At 36.7% G+C, this 24,775-nt stretch overlaps 1 protein-coding gene across 5 annotated transcripts in view; it reads left to right on the plus strand.

Annotated features, from left to right (window-relative positions):
• The window catches only part of ECHDC1 (ethylmalonyl-CoA decarboxylase 1), an 83,360-nt gene that overhangs the window by 41,139 nt on the left and 17,446 nt on the right, over positions 1 to 24,775 (plus strand). For 3 of the 5 annotated variants that reach the window (XM_026504769.4, XM_026504768.4, XM_044386309.3), the window contains exons 5-6: positions 1,474 to 1,554; positions 23,479 to 24,490. In XM_026504769.4, coding sequence (XP_026360554.1) covers positions 1,474 to 1,554; positions 23,479 to 23,887 — 490 coding nt within the window. In that variant the 3' untranslated portion in view covers positions 23,888 to 24,490. Of the gene's footprint in view, positions 1 to 1,473; positions 1,555 to 23,478; positions 24,491 to 24,775 lie in introns of those variants that run through there. The other 2 variants (XM_057311063.1, XM_048226183.2) reach the window with 2 other exon arrangements.

Genomic DNA, 24,775 nt, shown 5'->3' on the forward strand with positions numbered 1-24,775 from the left:
AAAGAACTATGGATTGGTGAAGGTTTGTACAGATTTTTGAGGAAAATGGATTCACTTTGCATCTAGATGAAGAAAAAAAGGGAAGGAAATTCTTGGCCTATCACTATGCATTTGGGGTTACAAACTGACATGTTTTGGCTAATTAGCTTTCTACCTCTGTATTCCAAATGTAAATAATGTAAAACTTATAAAAACTAAGGCTTCATATTATTTAGCATCCTTACTAGTTGGACATCACTCTGGTTTTGGTGCTTTTCATATCTGAGAGCCTAGAAAGAGTAATGGAATCAAAACATTATTCTAGGGGCACCTGGGTGGCACAGCGGTTGGGCGTCTGCCTTCGGCTCAGGGCGTGATCCCGGCTATCTGGGATCGAGCCCCACATCAGGCTCCTCTGCTATGAGCCTGCTTCTTCCTCTCCCACTCCCCCTGCTTGTGTTCCCTCTCTCGCTGGCTGTCTCTATCTCTGTCGAATAAATAAATAAAATCTTTAAAAAAAAAAAACAACAACATTATTCTAAAGTACTTCTTTTTATTGTTTTAGTTCCTCTTCACCTTCCTTTCCCTATTATACTTGACTCTTTCTTAGATAAATCTTAAAAGGCTTTTTTAATCTTCTTTTTTTGGAAGCAGAATGTGTTAATGAATTTTCCATTACTTTAGGCGTGCAACTTTGCATTTGGTTAGAACCTACAAAGTACTCCGTGCTTTCAAAGCATCTGGATTTACCTTGTAATACTCACACACTCCTCCAAAGTGGGTCTTTGCAGACAGGAAAGGTGAAGAGATTTATTTTTGCCACAGACCCATTCCTTTATATAGTATTAGTTTATTGACCATTTCAATAGGTAATAAGACTTTTGATAGGAATCTTTATAATAACACAGTTTTGGAGCTCAGTCTGCTCGACCACATTTCCTCCCTTTGGATATAGCCTTAATTTTGCCATCTAACTTGACATCAATAAAAATGGAGTAAGATAAGATCCATTGAATTATTCTTGATTGCCAGTGGCTGAGGTGTTGCAGAAGCTGTATATTATATAAAAAAACATTCATTTATTTGGAAGAAAGTTACAATATCTAGTTAAAAATATATATAGTTAGTAATACATAAAAATATACATTAGGTATATATATCATATATAGTATTTATAAAACTTCATATATTTTATATTATTCATATATAAAAATATAGTTAATAGTTTAAAAATAGATGATTCAGGGAGGTAGTTTGTTAAACTTACATAGCATTTAGTATAAATTATTATATCTTAAGAATTATACTGTTTTATTCCTCATGATATACACACTCAGGGTTCCACTATACTTCAAGGTATGTTTGTTATTATAAACATAGTTCAATAATTTTGTTTCTACTGCATCTCAAGTTTTTTTAAAGTAATATTTGTAAATTAATATTGAAATGAAAAATATTAACATCCATTTCTTTCTTTTTTCCTTCAATAAAAAGACTCCCTTTAATAAGTGTTGCGCTGATTCAAGGTTGGGCATTGGGTGGAGGAGCAGAACTTACTACAGCATGTGATTTCAGGTAAGATGAAAATTGCTTTACTCCCTCCACAAATATAATCAACATGCTCAAACTTATTTTTTGCTTGAATATAAACCTTATTTATATTCTTAAACAGGATGTTCAATTAGTGAATATTTTCTTCTTGTCAGTTATTTTATTTTTTTTAAATTTAAATTCAATTAGTTAACATATAATGTATTATTTGTTTTGGGGTACAGGTCTGTGATTCATTAGTCTTCTGTAATATCCAATGCTCATTACAACATACCCTCCCCAATGTCCATCACCTAGTTACCCCATTTGGGTGAGAATTTTTGCATCCATGTTCATCAGGGATATTGGTGTGTAATTCTCCTTTTTGGTGGGGTTTTTGTCTGGTTTTCGGATCAAGGTAATGCTGGCCTCATAGAATGAGTTTGGAAGTTTTCCTTCCATTTCGATTTTTTGAAACAGCTTCAGAAGAATAGGTATTAATTCTCCTTTAAATGTTTGGTAGAATTCCCCTGAGAAGCCATCTGGCCCTGGGCTCTTGTTTTTTGGGAGATTTTTGATTTCTGTTTCAATTTCCTTGCTGGTTATGTGTCTCTTCAGGTTTTCTATTTCTACCTGGTTCAGTTTTGGTAGTTTATACATCTCTAGGAATGCATCCATTTCTTCCAGATTGTCTAATTTGTCAGCATATAGTTGCTCATAATATGTTCTTATAATTGTTTGTATTTCTTTGACGTTGGTTGTGATCTCTCCTCTTTCGTTCATGATTTTATTTATTTGGGTCCTTTTTTTTTTTTTTTTTCTTTTGGATAAGTCTGGCCAGGGGTTTATCAATCTTATTGTTTCAAAGTACCAGCTCCTAGTTTTGTTGATCTGTTCTGCTGTTCTTTTGGTTTGTATTTCATTTATTTCTGCTCTGATCTTTATTTTTTCTCTTCTCCTGCTGGGTTTAGGCTTTATTTTCTGTTCGTTCTGTAACTCCTTTAGGTGTAAGGTTAGGTTGTGTATTTGAGACCTTTCTTGTTTCTTGAGAAAGGCTTATAGTTCTATATACTTCCCACTTAGGACTGCCTTTGCTGCATCCCAAAGATTTTGAACAGTAGTGTTTTCCTTTGCATAGAAAGAGGTAGAGAATAGAGAAAACGAGAGAGATTTACTGTCTGCATTAACTATGATCAAAAGGAGCCCTAATTATTCAAAAAGGCATTCCTCAAAGTTGCGTATTTCTTTGTTAGCATAAAAAGTCTGTTTTCATAACAATGATGATCTGAATAGGGGAATTTTGAGAGCAAAAAGAAGATAAGAGCTCTTTATAGTTTCTTGAAATTCCACATTTTAGATGTTAGGCGCATGTCTTTTTGTGACATTTTACTCTTAAGATGTCTGAGATGACAAAAAGGTATTTGGGCTCTCATTGCTTCACACACGGACCACTGCAGCTGCTTCCAGAACAACCTGTCTTTTTCCAGGCTTTCCTCAAAAATAAAATTTATTCTATACACCAACTGATTTACCTTTTCCTTATACTACTTTTAACAAACAGGCATACCTCACAGATGCTCTGTGTTTGGTTCTGGACACCGCAATAAAGCGAATATCACAATAAAGTGAGTCAGATGAAGTTTTTGGTTTCCCAGAGCATATAAAAGTTATGTTTACATTATTTTATAGTCCATTAGGTGTGCAGTAGCGTTATGGCTTAAAAATGTACATACCTTAATTTAAAAATACTGTATTGCTAAAAAAATGCTAACCAACCCTGAACTTGCAGTGACTCATAATCTTTTGGTGGTTTTGCCTCGATGGCTGCTTGATGATCAAAGTGGTGGTTGCTAAAAGTTGGGGTGTCTGTGGCAGTTTCTTAAAATAAGACTATAGTCAAGTTTGCTACATCACTTGACTCTTCTTTTCACGAATGATTTCTCATTAGCATGCAAGGCTGTTTGATAGAGGATTTTACCTACAGTAGAACTTCTTTCGAAATTGGAGTCAATCTTCTCCAACCCTGCCGCTGCTTTATCAACTAAGTTCATGTGATGCTCTAAGTCCTTTGTCGTCATATCAACTATCTTTACAGCCTCTTCACCAGGAGTAGATTCCATCTCAGAAACCATTCTTTTCTTTTCTTTTCTTTTCTTTTCTTTTCTTTTCTTTTCTTTTCTTTTCTTTTTTCTTTTCTAAGATTTTATTTATTTGAGAGAGAGAGAGTGAGAGAGAGAGCACAAGCTGGAGGGGAGGAGGAGAAGCAGACTGCCCACTGAGCAGGGAGCTCAGCTTGGGGCTCGATCCCAGGACCCTGGGGTCATGACCTGAGCCACCCAGGTGCCCCTCCGAAACCATTTTCTTTGCTCATCCATAAGAAGCAGCTCTTCATCTATTCAGGTTTGATCATGAGATTGTAGCAATTCAGTCACATCTTTAGGCTCCACTTCCAATTCTAGTTCTCTTGCTAATCCCCCCACATCTGCAGTTACTTCCTCCACTGGAATCTTGAACCTCTTCAAAGTCATCCATGAGGGTTGGAATCAACTTCTTCCAAAACTCCTGTTAATGTTGACATTTTGACCTCTTCCCATGAATCATGAATGTTCTTTATGGCATCTAGAGTGGTGAATGCTTTCCAGGTTTTCAGTTTACTTTGTCATGATCTGTCAGAGGAATCACTATTTATGGCAGCTCTAGACTTATGTATTTCTTAAATAATAAGTCTTAAAAGTCAAAATGGTACCTTGATCCATAGGCTGCAGGTGGATGTTGTGTTAGTAGGTATGAAAACAACATTAATCCCATACATCTCTGTCAGAGCTCTTCGGTGACCAGCTGCATTTATCAATAAGCAGTAATATTTTGAGAGGAATCTTCTTTGAGTAGTGGGTTTCAACCGTGGGTTTAAAATATTCATTAAACTGTGTGGTAAACAGATGTGCCATCAGTAAGGCTTTGTTGCTCCATTTATAGAGCACAGGCAGAGTACGTTTAGTAGATTTAGCATAATTCTTAAGGGCCCTAAGAGTCTTGGAATGGTAAACGAACACTGGCTTCAACTTAGGGTCACCAGCTGCATTAGCCCCTAACGAGTGAGTCAGCCTGTCCTTTGAAGCTTTGAAGCTCTCTAGCTGTAACAGTCCTACATGGCATCATCTTCCAGTAGAAGGCTATTTCATCTGTACTGAAAGTCTGTTTAGTGTGGCACCTTCATTCATTATCTTAGCTAGATCTTCTCATTTGCTGTAGCTTCTACATCAGCGCTTGATGCTTCACTTCGCACTTTTATGCTATAAAAATGACTTCTTTCCTTAAACCTCATGAACCAATCGCTGTTAGCTTTAGACTTTTTTCCTCTGCAGCTTCTTCCCCTCTCTCAGCCTTCCTAGAACTGAAGAGAGTTAGGCCCTTGCTCTGGATTAGGCTTTGGTTTAAGAGAATGCTGTGTTGGTTTGGTCTCTATCCTGACCGCTAGAACTTTATATCAACAATGAGGCTGTTCTGCTTCCTTTTTTTCTTTCTTTTTTTAAAGATTTTATTTATTTATTCAACAGGGAGAGAGACAGCCAGCAAGAGAGGGAACACAAGCAGGGGGAGTGGGAGAGGAAGAAGCAGGCTCCCACTGAGCTCCCAGTGGAGCAAGGAGCCTGATGCGGGGCTCGATCCCAGGACACTGGGATCACGCCCTGAGCTAAAGGCAGACGCTTAATGACTGAGCCACCTAGGCACCTCTGTTTTGCTTTCTTGTCATTTGTGTTTTCAGTGGAGTAGCTCTTTTAATTTCCTTCAAGAACTTTTCCTTTGCATTCACAATTTGGCTGACTGGTATCAGAAGCCTAGCCTTTACCTTACCTCAGCTTTTGACATGCCTTTCTTACTAAACTTAATCATTTCTAGCCTTTGATTTAAAGTGAGAGACATGAGACTCTTCCTTTCACTTGAACACTTAGAGGCCATTGCAGGATTATTAATTAGCCTAATTGCAGTTTGTCTCTCAGAGAATAGGGAGGCCCAAGGAGAGGGAGAGAGATGGGGAATGGCCAGTGGCTAGATCAGTCAGATCACACAACATTTATCAGTTAAGTTTGTGGTCTTATATGGGCATGGTTCATGGCACCTCAAAACAGTTAACGGTAGTTACATCACAAATGACTGATCGCAGATTACCATAACCAATATAATATGATGGAAAAGTTTGAAATATTGCAAGAATTACCAAAATGCAACACAGAGAGATGAAGTCAGTGGAGCTGTTGGAAGAACAGAGCTGATAGGCTTGCTGGATGGCAGGTTTATTATAAAGCTGCAATTTGTAAAGATCACAATATCTGCAAAGTGCAATAAAGCAAAGCACAATAAAATGAGGTATGCCTATATATAAATATATATGTGTGTATAAATATGTATATATTTATATACATATTTATATTAAGTAAAAATATGTTCCTAGAAAAATGAAACAAAACCAAGACATACAAATTTCTGGAATTGTAGTGTTTGGCAAATATATAAAAATACATATTTCTAAAATACTGAAAAATATTTTCTCATTTTATTTATATACGTACACAAACACATGCGCATATATATATATATATATATATTTTTTAACTGGTTGGCTTAGAGTTAATATGCATTTTAAACTTATCACAGCCCAACTTCAAATAATATTATGCTACTTTACATAAAATTCAAGAACACTACAGTATTCTCCTATTTCCTTCTCCTGTCCTCATGCTATTGTTGTCATACATTTTGCTTCCACATATAACTTCACAAATTATTATGCATTTAAGCACAAGTGAATTTTTAACTTCGTGAATGAAGGTAATGATTTCCTTAACCAGAAACTCTTCTATATTAGATATGTTTTATTATGTGTCATTTGGAACTTACTCAATTACTTGTAAGATAGCTGGACCTCTATTAATATCCAGATGCTATTTTCACATTGCACATTGTTCTTCTAGTTTTTTGAGAATGTAATGAAAGCTATGAACCCTACCTTAGGAAACTTTGCGTGAAATCTCATCCATAGACCCTTGGTTTAGAACCCCTGTTTTCGAAGTAGGTATTTCTACATGTATACTATTTATTTTATCATTACCTTTTTTCTATATTTCTTCTGACTACTGAAGTAATTTTGGTAAGGCCTTAAAATATTTTGGGTTTGTATGTATAAACCAAATGTTGAGTTTACTGGCTTGTTACAAAATGGGAACCCATGTTACCATGATATAGGTCAAGAATGGGAACATCGTCAGCACTCCTGAAGTCTCCTATAAGCCCCTTCTAATTCACAGCCCCCTTATTTCCATCTAGGGGAAACTATTACCCTAAATTTTGTGAGAATTAATTTTTTTCCTTTTGAAAGTACTTACTTCCCTTATTTCCTAAGAAAGGAAATTATCCTATAACTGATATGTTCTATTTTTCTTCTTTTGAGCTCTATATAAATGGCATCATATAGTAATAGAAATAGTATGAGGAAAGATTCACTAAGTTTATTCATGCAAAGTATTAAATTATTTTTCATCTTTTTTATAATTTATGACTCGGGTTCCAATTTATCAATTGAAATATATCACTTTGTGTTCACATAAATATATATATTAAACTAGTTCTGGTGTATAAGACAATTTATAAAGATCCTAGCCTCTTTGAAAACTAGTACTTCTTAATTGGGGAGGAATCTTGTGTACAGTGAAAAATGGTCATTTCATATGACAGTGCCCTCTGCTGTCATCAGTGCAGATTGCATTGGAATACTACATTTGATTATTTGAAGAAGTGGTAATCATTGGCTTTATGGACAATGTGAGACTAAATTTAAAGTGTTCTATGTGTGAAAGGATTAAATACTTTTCTCACTTTATTCTGAAATACAGGTACTTATATATAATTTAAATATATGCTTTTTAATATATTACATATATAAATTTGTATTTAAATATATAATTTAATATATTTAAAGAATATTCTAAGCTATATGTGAATGTGCATTATTACACTTAAAAACCCTCTACATAAAAGTAAGTACAAATTAAACTTTATAGATATCCTCTGGATATCTTTAACGTAGAGTCTGGTGTTCATCTGTAAGCATTTGTAAGACTTTTGCATTATTCTTCGGAGTCATTCCTGATCTGCATTTGGGTAGTTAGGGTTTAGGACAAAAGGCAAAATCACAGGAAAAATAATCAGAAACTACGTATACTTAGTCTTTTAGTACTGCTAACTTGCCTTGCTTGCTATGTTGTTCTCTAAGTGAAGGGAGTGTCGTATATCCTAGGGTCTCATAAAATATGTACTTTATTGCTTATGAGATGTCTGACAGTGCTTGCTCTCATCAGATAGATCAAGTAATAAACCAGATACATTCACCTTGCCATGTTCATTTATGGATCAACTATTGGTATATATATATAGGCCCTCATATTAAATTATATTCAGTTGAGTCACTCATTAAGCATATGTTTAGCACCCATATGTACTAAACACTGCCATTCAAGAAACTTCTATGTCTTGGGATTTTGTTTCATTTCTAGTTTTACTGTATCTTACAAAATTATTGATTTGCAATCGACAAGTTGAAAAACAAATGGTAGAAACTGACCCTTCCCAATAGAAGTTTGAAAAGCACCGTCTTCAGCTGTTGAGCTCTTTTTAACCTACATACCAGAAACAAAAGTTCTTAGAACTTAGGGCCTGATAGAGAGGACCGCATACTGAACTACCTCACTAGCCACAGTTACAAGGAAGTGATAAGTCAATACAACTTACTCTAGCTGATCTTTCCCCCAACTCTATCAGTACCTTGTCAGTTATCTTCCATGACAGATTGCTTTTAATTATTGTTCTGAAAACATCTGCTTGTTCCAAAAGAACACCAAAAGCTTTCATAGCATTCCACTAAAAAGATAACTTTCTTCCTTAGGGATACATGTTGTCCCTTTTTTAGCTTGTTTAACTTTCTTACCTTGGAGAATTGTTGGAATTCACTCAGCTAGGATTTTCATTCCTGCTGCTCTTCCATTTCCCATGGGAAATATTTCAGAAGATGTGAGATACAGTGAATAGGAATATTCCAAAGAAACGAGCTCATGCAGCATTCTAGCTGTCCCCAAACCCTGTAAGCACCAGCTGATCATACATATAATGAAGTAATATTTCAGAATAGTGCAGAAACACTCAGGTGTATTTGGCATATATAGACCCTTATATTAAATTGCATTCAATGGAGTCAAAATTTTCATATAAAATATTCTTAGAGAAAATGGCATTTTAAAAACATGTTTAAGAGCGAAAGACTTACGAATTCAAAATTGGCATTCCTCAGTGCTCAGAATCTAGTCAAACATTAGGTTTCCTTTTTAGTGGTAAAATTGATGTGAGGAAATGAAAAGCTAGAACGGTGATAAAATAATTTTCTTCTAAATTTTTAATCTATCTTAACTAATAAAAATATTTAGAATGAAATATAAATTAAGAAAATACTTACTTATTAGTTTTCTATTGCAGCCATAACAAATTGCCACAAATTTAGTGGCTTAAAACAGCATCAGTTTATCTCACAACTGTGTAGGCCTGAAGTCCAGCTGGGCTCAGCTGGTTTCTCTAAACCTGGTCACAAAAGGCCAAAAAGGTATGTTGGCTGGACTGGACTCAGGGAGAAACCACTTCCAGGCTCATCCCAATTGCAACTGGCAGATTTCAGTTCTATGCACTTGCAGGACTGAGGTCGCTGTTTTCCTTACTATCAGCTGGGAACCAGTCTTTGCTCGTGGAGGATATCTGCATTCCTTGTCATGTTTTCCATGTGGCCCAATGGTGGGTTGAGTTTTTCTCATTTACCTTTCTGCTACATCTCTGTAACTCCATCTGGAGAAAGTTCTCTGCTTTTAAGAGCTCGTGTGGTTAAACTGGGTTCACTCAGATAACCTCCCTATTTTAATGTATGTAATCTTAATTACATCTGCAAAGTCTCTTTTCTTACATGAAGTACACATGCTGTACAGGTTCCAGGGATTAGGGCGTGGACATCTTTGTGGGAGCATTCTGCCTACAGCATATAGGCTTGGCATAGAGAATAGAGTTGTCACCTTTCACCTATTTGAGCACTTATGAAAATTGGTAACTTTGTTATTGTAAGTTACCTTTGTAAACTATTTTTATTTTTGTTTAACTTTTATTTAGATATTTTCTGGAAAACAATAATAGTTCCTATATACGTCAAATTGATAAAGGTTCACTTATACAGACGCTATTTTTTTTTAAAGATCTTATTTATTTGAGAGAGAGCAGGGTGAGAGAGCACAAGTGGAGTGGAATGGGGGGAGGGGCAGAGGGAGAGGGAGAGGCAGACTCCCCACTGAGCAGGGAGCCCCACGCACACTCGAAGACTCGATCCCAGGACCCTGGGATCGTGACCTGAGCTGAAGGCAGATGCTTAACTGACCGAGCCACCCAGGCGCCCCATATTTTAAGAGTAATTATAATATGGTTTCTTAGATTGGTTTTAAGCTCAAGATTCCAGAATGTGCTTTAGGAGGTACTTAGAACACTCATTCCTTTATTCCACTTTCTGTCTTATTCCGTATCATTCAAAAATGGGGGTGGGGGAGGAGAGAGAGAAAAGAAAAATCTCTTGAAACTACCCTAGAAAAGAGAAAATGACAGACTCAGACTGCTTGGCTTTTAGCATCAATTTTTGGCAAGGAAAATCATGTAAATATTTTAATGACATTTCTAATATTTAATTTTTTATTACTGAATTTGGTACAAGACAAACTAGAATTGCATTTTTTTTGTTTGGAAATAATTACAAACTTATAAAAAATTTCAGTATGATACAAAGAATTTTCCTATAACATTCACTTAGATTCACTGGTTTTTAACATTTTGATATTTTGTTTTTATTTTCTCTCATATATGTGTATGTATATCTATATATGTATGTGTATGTATTTTTTCTGAGAAATTTTTTTTTTTTAAGATTTTATTTTTATTGGGGCGCCTGGGTGGCACAGCGGTTAAGCGTCTGCCTTCGGCTCAGGGCGTGATCCTGGCGTTATGGGATCGAGCCCCACATCAGGCTCCTCTGCTATGAGCCTGCTTCTTCCTCTCCCACTCCCCCTGTTTGTGTTCCCTCTCTCTCTCTCTCTCTCTCTCTCGCTGGCTGTCTCTATCTCTGTTGAATGAATAAATAAAATCTTAAAAAAAAAAGATTTTATTTTATTTGACAGAGAGAGACAGTGAGAGAGGGAACACAAGCAAGGGGAGTGGGAGAGGGAGAAGCAGGCTTCCCGCCAAGCAGGGAGCTGGATGCGGGGCTCAATCCCACAACCCCAGGATCACGCTCCGGGCCTAAGGCAGACACTTAACTACTGAGCCACCCAGGCGCCCCCTGGGCGTGATTTTAACTGTACTTCCTCAAAGTCTTCCATTTCCCTGTCCTGTTTTATATGGATATGTTAAGCCTCCTCGTTATAGCTTTGTGCCCATGACCTTGCAACAGCAGCAGGAAATAATTTTTGAATTTGGTCTGTGTTTCTGTACTTAAAGATAATTTCAAGGAGGCAGTATTCTCTGTCTCTGAGTAATCCCATTGGTGTGGCTTTCTTTCACTCCTTGTTAATTTTGTAATTTGGGGGAGGATGTGTGGAAGGATTAGGAATCATTCGGCAGCAATCTTCTAGATGAACGCCTGAAATTTTAGTTTTTAAAACTTAGCAGATTTATCAGTGAAGTTTTCCAAACATTTAAGAAAGAAATAACATCAATCTTATATACACTTATTGAATAGAAAAGTTATACTTCCCAGCTCTTTTAATGAGTATAATATTTATTCCAAAACCTAGAAATGACATTATAAGAAAGCAAATTATACACCAATCCCATAAATTTAAAAATTCTTAACAAAATATTAACAAATTTAATCTAATGATAAAAATGAAAATACATTATGACTACAAGGGGCTTATTCCAGAAATTGAAGGTTGGTTTAACATTAGAAAACTAAATAGGGGCACCTGGGTGCCCCAGTGGTTAAGCATCTGCCTTTGGCTCAGGTCATGATCCCAGGGTCCTGGGATAGAGCCTGCATCAGGCTCCCTGCTCGGTGGGAAGCCTGCTTCTCTCTCTCCCACTCCCCTTGCTTGTGTTCCCTCTCTTGCTGTCTCTCTCTCTGTCAAATAAATAACTAAAATCTTAAAAAAAACACACACAATTAGAGTAATACACCATATTAACAAAAAAGGGAGACAGATTATTACAATCTGATAGATGTAGAAAAAGCGTTTGACAAAATTCAACATCCATTCGTGATAGAAACTCTTAACACATTTGGAAGGAACTTTCTTAGTCTAATAGAGAACATTTACAAAAATCCTACAGCAAACCTCTCATAAGGATAAAAATATTGAAAGCTTTTCCTCTGACATCAGGAACAAGGAGAGTGCTATCACCACTTCTGGTCATAATTATACTAGCTATACTAGACAGTTCAGTAAGGCAAGATTAAAGAAGTTATAAGGATTGGATTAAAGAAATAAAACCTTATTATTCACATATGACATCATTGTGATCCAAAAGAATATATATAGTTAATCTTTTAGAATTAATAAGTGAATTTTGTAAGTTTGCTGTCTGTGAGGTTAATAAAAGTCAATAGCATTTCTGTAGTCCAGCAGCAAGCAAATAAATACCAAAATTTAAACAATACCATTAAGAGTAGCATTCGAAAAAAAATAACCTAACACCTAGGAACAAATCAAAAGGCATGTCAGAATTTTACACTGAGAGCTGGAAAATAATAGAGAAAGTAAAGAATGCCTAAATAAATGGTGAAATAGAAATATACCATGTCCATGGAATAAAAGACTCAATATTGTAAAGATTGACCTTTCCCCCCAAATAATCCAAAGATTCAATGTAGTTCCAATAAAAATCCCAGAAGGTTGGTATGTGTGTGTGTGTGTGCGCGAATCAACAGTCTCTAAAATTCGTAAGGAAATGCAGAGTACTGAGAAGAACTAAGGAAGTCACAGAGAGAAAAGTTAGAAGGTTTATACTACCAGATAGCAAACCTGTTATAAAACTAAAGTAATTTAAACATATGCTTTTCGTACATACAAGGGTAGAAAAAATTGACCAACAGAGTTTAGAAACAGATCCAAAACACATGGTTGTTTAAGACAAATGTGACACTGTTAGTGCATTAGGAAAGAATGGTCTCTTTAGTAAGTCTATGTGTATGTGTAAAATCAATTCAAGATGAATTGCAGATATAAAAGTGAAAGGTAAAACAGTGAAGCTGTTTGAAAGAAAACAGGAGAATATCTTTGTGGTCTTAAAGTAGTCAAAGATTTCTAAAACAGGACACAATAATCACTAACCGTAAAGAAGAAGGTTGATAAATTAGACTATATTAAAGTTCATAACTTCTATCAAAAACATAACTAAAAGAATGAAAATGCAACCCACAGAGGGAGAGAAGATTCTCAATATTTATATCTGACAAAAGACATAGTTAGAATATATAAAGAACTCCTTTAAAGCAGTAAGACAGGCAACCCAGTTAAAATAAAGGAAGCAGAAAACTCTAACTTTTCAGAGGATATCTAAATGGCAAAAAAAAAAAAAAGGTTAGAAAGCACTGAATTTCATTAGCCATTAAGGAAATGCAAATTAAAATCACACCTTTTTATTATACTGCCACAAGAAAAGCTAAGATGAAAAAGAATATATCAAGTGTTAGCAAGGGTGTGAAGCAGCTGCACCTTTCAGAAAGTACTGATGGGAGTGTAAGTTGGTACAGTGGAAAATGCCCAGTATCTACTAACATAGAATGTCACGTACCCAAAGACACGGTAATTCTATTCCTATGTGTCTGTGGTTGACAGAGTAATGGCCTTACAAGCCCTGGAACCTGTGAACATGTTACATTATATGGCAGGGGGGAATTAGGTTGCAGATGGATGTAAGATTGCTACTCAGCTGACTTTAAAACAGGGGGAGTATCCTGGTGGGTAGACCCAGTGTAACCACAAGGTCCTAAAATGCTATCAAGGGACACTGAAAAGCTCAGAGTCAGAAAAGGAGGGTTAGTGATAGAAGCAAGATCAGAGTTGATGCAGTGTGAGAAGGATGTAACCAATCAGTGCAGACTTTGAAGATGGAGGAGCGTGGCCATGGGCCAAGAATTGTGGTCAGGCTTTAGAAGCTGGAAAAGGTAAGGAAATGGACTCTCCCCTGGAGCCTCCAGAAAGGAATGCAACCCTACTGAAATCTTGATTTTAAACTAGTGAGTCTTTTGTTGGACTTTGTAACGTACAAAACTGTAATAGAAAGCGGGAGGCATCACAGTTCTGGACTTCAAGCTCTATTACAAAGCTGTAATCATCAAGGCAGTACGGTACTAGCACAAAAACAGATACACAGATCAATGGAACAGAATAGAGAACCCAGAAATGGACCCTCCACTCTATGGTCAACTGATCTTCAACAAAGCAGGAAAGAATATCCAATGGAAAAAAGTCTCTTCAACAAATGGTGTTGGGAAAATTGGACAGCCACATGCAGAAGAATGAAACTGGACCACTTTCCTACACCATCCACAAAAATAAATTCAAAATGGATGAAAGACCTAAATGTGAGACAGGAATCCATCAAAATCCTTGAGGAGAACACAGGCAGCAACTTCTTCGTCCTCAGCCACAGCAACTTCTTGCTAGACATGTCTCCAAAGGCAAGGGAAACAAAAGCAAAAATGAACTACTGGGACTTCATCAGGATAAAAAGCTTTGGACAGCAAAGGAAACAATCAATAAAACTATATGGAATGGGAGAAGATATTCACAAATGACACATTAGATAAAGGGCTAGTATTCAAAATCTATAAAGAACTTATCAAACTCAACACCCAAAAAACAAAAGATCCAGTTAAGAGATGGGCAGAAGACATGAACAGAAATTTCTCCAAAGAAGACATACAAATGGCCAACAGACACACGAAAAAATGCTCCATATCACTCAGCATCAGGGAAATAGAAATCTAAAACCACAATGAGGTACCATCTCACACCAGTCAGAATGGCTAAAATGAACAAGTCAGGAAACAACAGGTGTTAGTGAGGTTGGGGAGAAAGGGAAACCCTCTTGCACTGTTGGTGGGAATGCGAGCTGATGCAGCTACTCTGGAAAATAGCATGGAGGTTCCTCAAATGTTAAAAGTAGAAATACCCTGCGACCCAGCAATTATATTAACTAGGTATTTCTCCAAAGGATACAAAAAAAGTGATTCGAAGGGACACATGACCCATTTTTAGAGGAGCAATGTCCACAATAGCCAAAGTATGGAAAGAGCCCAGATGTCCATTGACAGATGAATGAATAAAGATGTGGGATGCGAATATTACTGAACCATTAAAAAGAATGAAATCTTGCCATTTGCAACAACGTGGAATTGAACTAGAGGGTATTATGCTAAGCAAAATAAGTCCGTCCGAGAAAGACAAATACCATATGATTTCACTCATGTGGAATTTAAGAAACAACAGATGAACATAGGGGAAGGGAAGGAAAAATAAGATAAAAACAGAGAGGGAGGCAAACCATAAGAGACTATTAGCTCTAGGAAACAAACTGAGGGTTGCTGGAGGGAAGAGGGGTGCGTGGATGGGGTAACTGGGTGAGGGGCATTAAGGAGAGCACTTGATGTAACACGCACTGCGTGTTATTGCAACAGATGAAGCATTACATTCTACCCCTGAAACCAATACTGTATGTTAACTAAATTGAATTTAAATAATAATAAAAAACCTTAATATAGCATAAATTCAGTAGAAATGCATACAGATGTTCATCTACAGACAGGTGCTAGAATGTTCATAGCAGCACGATTCATAATAGCTAAAAACAGGAAACAACCCTAAAGGTCCTTCAGCAGTGGAAGTGATAAATCAGAGTAGACAGGGTTAACTGAATTATCTTAATGGTTCATGTCATCACACTATGATAGTCTGATGAATTCATTTTCAATATAGAAATTACCTGCCAAATATTGAACAATTTAAGACTAGTGTGGGCAGTCAGGGTACAGAGTCTTTTGTGATACTGGACATAAACTGAAATATTATTACTTCATGCAGAAATGTACTATTTGATTATAGAATATTTATTAAAAGTTAAATCATACATGGAAATGATTCTCCTAACTTCAGGATATTAGCTGCCACTGGAGAGAGAAGTCAGGAAGAGAAGGAAAAGGGATGAGAATAGAGTCCAGAAATAAATGTGGCAAAATGTTAACATCTATAAAATATGGGTAGTGGGTACATTTGTATGTTATTTTTTGTGTATTTGAAATATTTTATAATTAGGAAAGTTCTTAACAGAATACATTAATTCCACCAACTATGATACTTACCCTTTTTTCATATTCAGTCAGGCCTTACTTAGATTTCTATACCCGTGTTGTTCTTTAAAATGACAGCACAGCAGGGACCAATCATGCCTTTATTTTCTGGTTTTACTAAGTTAATATTGGAGGAAAAAAGTCTTGTTTGAGGTTCTGGAACTATGCAGGTCTAGGGTCTACACTTAACGAAATCTGGATTCCTCAACAGGTGTTAGAGTGCTTTTAACATTCACCTAAGAGTAATAATGCTATGGTTCCAGCAAATTCTCATTTTTTCTGCCTAATGGAGATTGCTTTTCCCATGAAGTCTTTACTTACTAACAACTAAAACAATAGAACAAAAAGAATCCTTAAATAGCCAGAAATTATCTAGAAGGTGAAAGGTGAAAAGGGGGTGACAGGGGTAGTGGGAGCTAGTGAGAGCTTCCGTTACACTTTTAGGTGATGTGGTAGACAGAATATTGGCCCCCCAAAGATGTCTGCTCACATTCTGTTCTTCCTCAGAACTTGTTATAAGTTAACCCTGGAAAAACACTGGTTTATACTACATGGGTCCACTTACACCCAGATTTTTTACAGTACTGTAAATGTATTTACTCTTCCTTATGGTTTTCTTAATATTTTCTTGTCTCTAGCTTACTTCTTTGTAAAAATATAGTATATGATACATATACAAAATATTGTTAATCGACTGTGTTGAGGGGGGCACCCATGCGTGGGGTCAATGCCCCTAACGCCCATGTTGTTCAAGGGTCAACTGTATTAACTTTTTGGCAAAAGGGATCTTGCCAATGTAATTAAGGTTCTGAAGTTGAAAACAGGGAGATCATCCTGGATTATCTGGGTGGACCCAATCTAATCACATGAGCATTTAAGAAATAAAGACATGAGGCAGAATGGGAAGTGAGAGAGATTACAGGCATGCGAAGGCTTCCAAGATGGAGAAAGGGACCTGGAACCAAGAAATGCAAGTGGCCTTTTGAAGATAACAACCCCCCAGTTGAAAGCCAGCCCAGAAACAGGGACCTCGTTCTAAAATCGCATGGAACTTCCTTCTGCCAACAATCTGAAAAAGCTTGGAGTGGATTGATCCCTAGAGATCCCACAAAGGGAAGAAGTCTTGCAGTATATTTGAATATACTTGAAAACATGAATTTAATAAGTATAAAATATTCCGTCAGTATGGATGTACTAAAGTATCCTCCTTTGGTTGTTTCCAGTTTTTCTCTATTTTGATTAATTTCTCTATTTTGATTTCTTTATTATGAATTAATGCTGTGATAACTAACTTATATAAGACTTTACCACATTTCAGATTATTTCCTTAGAATAAATCCTGTAAGTAGTTAAAGTACTTAATCAAAGGATGTGGAAATGTTCAAAGTTTTTCATACATACTGCCAAGTTATCCTTCAGGAAAGATTCTGCCACTTTATACTAATACCAGCAGTAGACGAGTATCTATTTGAGAACATTTTAATGAGTATAATCTTTTATTTTATTATTTTTTTAAAAGATTTTTATTTATTCGACAGAGATAGAGACAGCCAGTGAGAGAGGGAACACAAGCAGGGGAGTGGGAGAGGAAGAAGCAGGCTCATAGCGGAACAGCCTGATGTGGGGCTCGATCCCATAACACCGGGATCATGCCCTGAGCCGAAGGCAGACGCTTAACCGCTGTGCCACCCAGGCGCCCCGAGTATAATCTTTTAAAACCACTTTTCTAATTTTGATCACCAAAAATTAAATTTTAATTTGCATTTTTAAAGGTTTTTGGTAACATATACATTTTTATGTTCATTGTGTGTGTGTGTGTGTGTGTGTGTGTGTGTGTGTGTGAATTGTCTGCATTTTCTTTTCCTGTTTCTCTTTGGAAGATCAAGGATTTAGCTGTTTATGCACAGGATGAAAAACACATTTTTATTCCTCCATCACCCTAGTGAAATAAGATTCTCAACTATGCAGTTTAGAGTCTGCCTGTCTAATTTGTTTCCATTCTCTAACGTTTTCATGAATCTAAATAATAACCCTTAGCCCCAGGTATTAGCATTTCCAGCTGCTACCCAAGGTATATGACAAAGAAAGGGGGCTGTAAGCATGCTTATCCCAAGGGAGCTACTGTAGGTAGCCCTTTTCTTCTAATATGAACTTTATTTGTAAATAAAACACAAAATATCTATATATAACATACACTTGCACAGAGACAAATGTGCACATTTGTGTGTGCGCGCACACACACACACCCCAGGTCTCAGAGTAATTAAAAAGCAAATTTCACTTCTGATGTGGCAGAGCCTGTTCTCTGAACATGAGATGTCCACCTCGGGAAGCAATCACATTGCCTATGTTGGCTCGTTTTGTAGTTACCACCATATTATGTGTAATTCTTACTTTAGAGCCTATAATATCAAGAAAATTCACCTCTGAGCAGGCTTACCCACTGTATATTAAAATCAGAGTTGACAGCCCAAAATATTTTCCTGTCTGCTCTTCCCTCACTCAACCATCACCCGCCCTCCGTACACAAATACAAAAGTTCACTCATTCAACCGTGTACTTCCTCACTCCCGCAGTCTCTGCATAAAATAACTGGAGCCCCATGAGGCCAATCACTTAAGAGTAGAAAATCTACTCAGAGTAGATTATGGGGAGATTATGGAGAGTATGTATGGGTTCTTGCCTTCTCTTCTTCATAGTTTGTCATGGGGTGTGATGTCAGGTAGAAAGCAGGAGGGAGAAGGTGCCAGGAAAGTACATATGCAAACACATCAGTGCTGACTTTCAAGCATGATTTAAAGTATTGTTTGGAATCAGAGATGCTCTTGCTAATTATATACTTTTTCTGTAACCTATTTCCCTCATGTCACCACAATTTGTTTTGTTGTCTTTGGCTCATAACATGCACTGTAAAAGGACTAGCAGTTGCCGGCCCTAGGCTAAAGTTTATTTAAATCAATGATTCTCAACTTTAGTTTCATGACATTGTATTACTTAATTTGTAACATGAATGCTTTCTTTAAAATTTAAAAACATTTATGCTTTTACTTACATTACACAGTCTTCCTTAAGTTAGATATATGTCTAATTTTTTAAAAAATTATTTATTTATTTATTTGTCAAAGAGAGAAAGCCCACAAGCAGGGGAGCAGCAGGCAGAGGGAGAAGCAAGGAGCCTGCTCAGCAAGGAGCCCAATGCAGGACTCGATCCCAGGACCCTGGGATCATGCATGACCTGAGCCGAAGGCAAATGTTTAACTGACTGAGCCACCCAGGCGTCCCATATGTTCGTTTTAAATCAACTTAGAATCTTTTGTTTCAGCCTTATCTATAGAACCGGGTATTATTTCTACCTTTATGTGTAAATAAAAATTGTATATATTTTGTAGTCTCTCTTAACAGACATTGAGGAAGGGTAGTATACTGTTATTTGCTGGGCTTCCCAGTGTAAGAACTCTTTTACTTTCAGTACTTTAGGGATCAAGTCATTTTAGTCCGGGAAACAACTTTATGCTGCTTTTCTAGCAGAAACACTACTGTTAACTTGTAGTGACCCACCTATCAATGCAACCAACTTCATACAAGCTAGTACACAGTTTAATTTTGTGAGGCTACAAAACATATACAACTTTTATATTCCAAATTAAAGTATAATACTGTGCTCCACTATGGATGTGGCTGAGGCAGATTTCACAGACTTTCTTTTTTAAACATACACAAATGCAATCCCTCTAAGATTTCTTCTATTTAAATGAATTGTGGCCAATATATTTTAAGCACCTTTCATATATTAATTCCTTTAATATTCATAATTCTCTGGCATAAGTGCTATTATATCTACTTTATAAACAAGCATGCTGAAGCCCCGGGATGTTAAGTAGTTTAATCTTCCTCATCCTCTTTATACCGTGTGTCTTTTTCTTTGCTGTATTTTACAGGGTGTAGTACGCAGCCTGTCTATTGGCAGAGCCAGGCAGTCTGGTTCAAGTCTGTGCACTTCGCATCAAAGCCTTACTGTCTCCCAACATAATTATTTCTCAATTTTTTACAACTGAGTTCAGTAAAAGTACTTTTACTTAAAAATAACCTTTTATAAGTTTTACTAAAACGCTTCCTTTTTAAGTAAAACTTGATACTTGTTTTAAAATTGCTTTTCTTGGGGGTGCCTGGGTGGCCAGTGGTTGAGGGTCTGACTCTTGGTTTCGGCTCAAGTCATAATCTCCGGTTGTGAGATCAAGTCCAGCCTCAGGCTCCATGCTCATCAGAGAGTCCGCTTGAGAGTCTCTCTCCTCCTCCCTCAGCCCCTCCCCCTGCTTGCGTGAGCGCGTGCTCTCTCTCTCTAATAAATAAGATCTTTAAAAGTAGTTTTTCTTGAATACATTTGTTCAAAGACTTGTAACTTGGGGCGCCTGGGTGGCTCAGTCGTTAAGCATCTGCCTTTGGCTCAGAGCGTGACTCCGGAGTCCTGGGATCGAGCCCCGCATCAGGCTCCTCCGCTGGGAGCCTGCTTCTTCCTCTCCCACTCCCCCTGCTTGTGTTCCCTCTCTTGCTGGCTGTCTCTCTCTCTCTGTCAAATAAACAAATAAAATTAAAAAAAAAAAAAAAGACCTGTAACTTATAGCTAACTTTTTAGAAAGTACTAGCACACCAAAGAGTCCTTTCAGGTATCATCACTGACTTTGCAACACTTGTCGAATGACTTTTTCTTTTTACGGGTAGTTTACTGTTGCATCCACCCAGTAAGGAGGAGTGTATCGACACTTGATTCATTTCCTCATCCCCTCTCTACCACAGTGTCACAAGAGATTTTAAACATTGCCAATAATAATTATACTGGTAAGAAAATACTTGTAATTCTTTTACTTGTCAAAATAAGGGAGCTTAATGTCATCTTATAAATTGAGTTTACTGTTAAGTCTTCAGAATGTTAAGATTTAGGTCTTCCAGTTTTCCGTACAGATTATCGCTTGCAATAAATTACATTACAGGTGGTATAACTGCATCTAAATTCTAGAAGTAATTAGTGTACAATCTTGTAAGGTCTATCGGGAAGCTGTTTCTATTTTTGGATATTGGACATTTTCTTTGTAGATTATGGTTACCAACATTTAAAATTTTATATTTAAACTTTAATTTTTAGATTGAGTTTTGTGAAAGGTAATCTGAACGTTCCGTATTTCTCTCATCGTTAAACTACCTTGTGTTCTTTTGTCATTAATACATTTTTTGGTAGTATTTGCTAATTGTATGTGTATCAGTACACAAACACACCCTAGGCATGATATATAAAAAAATGGATGTCAGAGTTTGATCACAACAGGTAGTGTTTACGAAGATTCCCTCAGGATTTGTTGGAGTTGTAAAATATGATTCCAAAAAGCATACTTGACCTTGTAAAGTGTGGCAGAGGAAAAATAGTACATGGTATAGAAATAGATTCTTCTTTAGAAGCAGAGAATTCCAAATAGAAGCGTGCTTACATAGATAACAACTTCCGTTGTCATAAGCTCATCTACATTATCCCAACATCTTGGGCTTCAACCAACTTTTTTTATATGTTCAGCTGATTCTAAGTGAATGTACTTTTGACAATCCTTTTCTGTACTGTAGGCATAGCTCTGAGCCAACGTGACACACTGAATTTACGCTGTGAAAAGTTTCATTGAATTGTGTTCAGTATTAACAGTATTCCTATCTCCAAGACTTAGACATTATTTCTTAATTTCTATTCCACTTTCTTAATTTTTTTTAAAAGATTTTATTTATTTATTTGACAGAGAGACAGCCAGCGAGAGAGGGAACACAAGCAGGGGGAGTGGGAGAGGAAGAAGCAGGCTCCTAGTGGAGGAGCCTGATGTGGGTGGGACTCGATCCCAGAATGCTGGGATCATGCCCTGAGCTGAAGGCAGATGCTTAATGACTGAGCCACACAGGTGCCCCCCACTTTCTTAATTTTTGACATTGTTTTCTGTTTGTTATATAACAGGGAGTACTCCTCTCACAATTTGGGGCTAGATTGGATTCTTAGATGATTTGTTTTTCTTCCTTTCCACTTAAATTTATTGAAAACTACTGTTTTCATGGCTATTCGCCTCTAAAATCAATTGTTCATAATTGAGGCAGATTTTCTCTTGTAGGAGTTCACAGCTGTGAAGAGAAAGTTCTCTTTCCCAGTGGGTTAATAAATAGGCTTTTGTGAGAATTTACTGGAATATTTTTCTTGACTAAAGAGTCAGAGACTAAGAGTCTGTTGTTCTTGGTGCTAATAGAACCCAAACACCTGCAGCTGAGTATTTACACTTCGGAAAGCAGAAGGAATGTAAGGCCGCCCTTTGCATAGTGTATAGTTTGACAGCTATAATTTTTCTTAAAAAATTAAAATTCAGACATGACCTTTGTTCCAAATTAGAGGTTTTGACAGTGAAAGCTCACTGAAGTGTGCAGTCAAAATAAAACTCACAGGCAGTATTTTGTACACAGGGTAGCTTTGTGCATTCTGTTAATAGTATATGGATATTTAGCAAATACGAAGTCTTTTACTATGTCCACTGATTTCTTTGTGTTAACACTCCCCTTTCTTGTTCCACTTTGCTTCTTAATCACCCTATTCACAAAAACCTTGTTTGGGGAAAATGCATACCTGCTATAGGATATCATTATTTTTAGTCCCACCCATACCACTGTCAGCTTTCTTAATGGCATCCCTGTTTCCATCCTAGTCTCGCTGTTAAATGTATTGTGAGGTTAAGAGCACACATAATAAGCTAACCTTCCTGGGTTTAAGTTCTGGCGCTGCTATAGTGGCATGACCTTGAGTGAGCCATTTATTTAGTCTCTGTGGCTTCAGTTTCCCTCTGTAAAATGGGGATATTACGATACCTCATATGCTTGTTCTGAGGACTAGTTAACACTAGTTAACACCCCCAACACACATCTCATTCTCTAGTCCCTCGTCCCATTTTTTCTATAGCACTTACACCACTGGTCCTGTATTGTTCAGTGTCTTTTTCTCCTATCAGGAATGTCAACTGAGCACAGGGTTTTATTTTGGTCATTCCTGTAATTCCACACCTAGATAACCTGGCATAGATAGTGCTTAGTAAATATTTCCTTGAAGATGTACAGATCCTGGGTTAAGAACCAATTTTTTCCTGATAACTATGGACCTTAACTTTACTATGCATTTTTTTTTTCACAGTATGACCCCAACATTTCCTACTCCCATATTTTCACTTAATCCAGATTTTCTCATTAGACCACGACTCACTTTAGAGAGATGATTTGGGTTTTTAGAAATAAACATGAAATAAAAACTGAATTCTTATTTTCCGAAGCAAAGGATAAGCAAGCACAATAAAAATGCTGATACTGTTTTCAAAGGTAAATATTAAGGACTGTGTAGTAAAACTGAATTGTGTACTTAGCCAGATTCTTTGAAGTTTCACAAATCTACCTATAAAGATCTATGGAGATTTCAGAGTAGATAATGAATGAGTAGTACTTTATGACTAAAGCATATATACTTAAGTTTTTTCTTTTCTCTTTTGCAGATTAATGACTGCAGAGAGTGAGATCAGATTTGTCCACAAAGAGATGGGTATAATACCAGGCTGGGGCGGTGCTACCCGACTGGTTGAAATCATTGGCAGTAGGCAGGCTCTCAAAGTGTTAAGTGGGGCCCTCAAACTGGATTCAAAAAAAGCTTTAAGCATAGGAATGGCTGAAGAGGTCTTGCAGTCCACAGGTGAAACTGAATGTCTAGGAGAGGCACAGGAGTGGCTAACGCAGTTTATCAGAGGGCCACCGGAAGTAATCAGAGCTTTGAAAAGATGTGTTTCTTCAGGCAAAGAACTTTGTTTAGAGGAGGCATTACAGACTGAAAAAGATCTTCTAGGAACAGTTTGGGGTGGACCTGCAAATAAAGAAGCTATTGCTAGGAAAGGAAAATTTAAGAAGTAGTTTAAAAAAATACGATGTACTAAGAGTAAAACTCCAGTGATTAACATTTATAAAAGTTAAATACCAGAATTACTTTGAAGGTTACATAGTATTTGATTTGTATTTAATCATTTTTTGAATAGCTGAACTCCTTGACCTAGTTTTCAGTGTATTTGGGTAATTATCAAGTAATCTGAAACATTTAGCTAAAATACACAACACTTTTGGCTTAAAACTTATCAATTCCCACAGTAGTTCTTACCCTACGACCAAAGACCAGTTTTTAAAAGGAAAAACATTTCCACAAAACCTATTCCTGGGTTATTTTTCATAGTATGTGTTCTGTCTACCCGGAAATAATTTACAAAAATAACTTAATGAAACTTGCACTAAAGAGCAAAAGTGGAGAAGAGGGGTCAGGGACAAGATAAGAAAAGGTATGATCAATCATTTTCTTCTGCTCTGAGCAGCTGGGAGGTAAAGATTTGGGGAGGGAGTGCCTGGCTGGGTTAGTTGCTGGAGCATGGGACTCTTGATCTTCGAGTTGTGAGTTCAAACCTCCAAACCTCCCATTGGGTGTAGAGATTACTTAAAAATAAAAAAATAAAAAATCTTAAAAAAAAATTGGTGAATGGCGCTTTATTTTTTTATGATTCTTATTTTAAATAAAAATGCTTCCCACTTTACCCTCCAACAAATTTGGAGCCTTAATAATTAGTTTTCTATTTTAAATTCTCTACTGAACAATAGCCATCACGTGGAAGGTCTACTGACTACAAAACTGGCCATTATGTGTATGCCCTGGGATTTCCGAACTGGTAGTAAGTACTACTGTTTACATAGTAATAAAATTTAACTTTACATCAAAACTTCTCAAGAAGTCAAAGGGACTCATGAAACATCCTGTAA

This window comes from Ursus arctos, unplaced genomic scaffold (assembly GCF_023065955.2).
Source record: "Ursus arctos isolate Adak ecotype North America unplaced genomic scaffold, UrsArc2.0 scaffold_13, whole genome shotgun sequence".
Taxonomy (NCBI): domain Eukaryota; kingdom Metazoa; phylum Chordata; class Mammalia; order Carnivora; family Ursidae; genus Ursus; species Ursus arctos.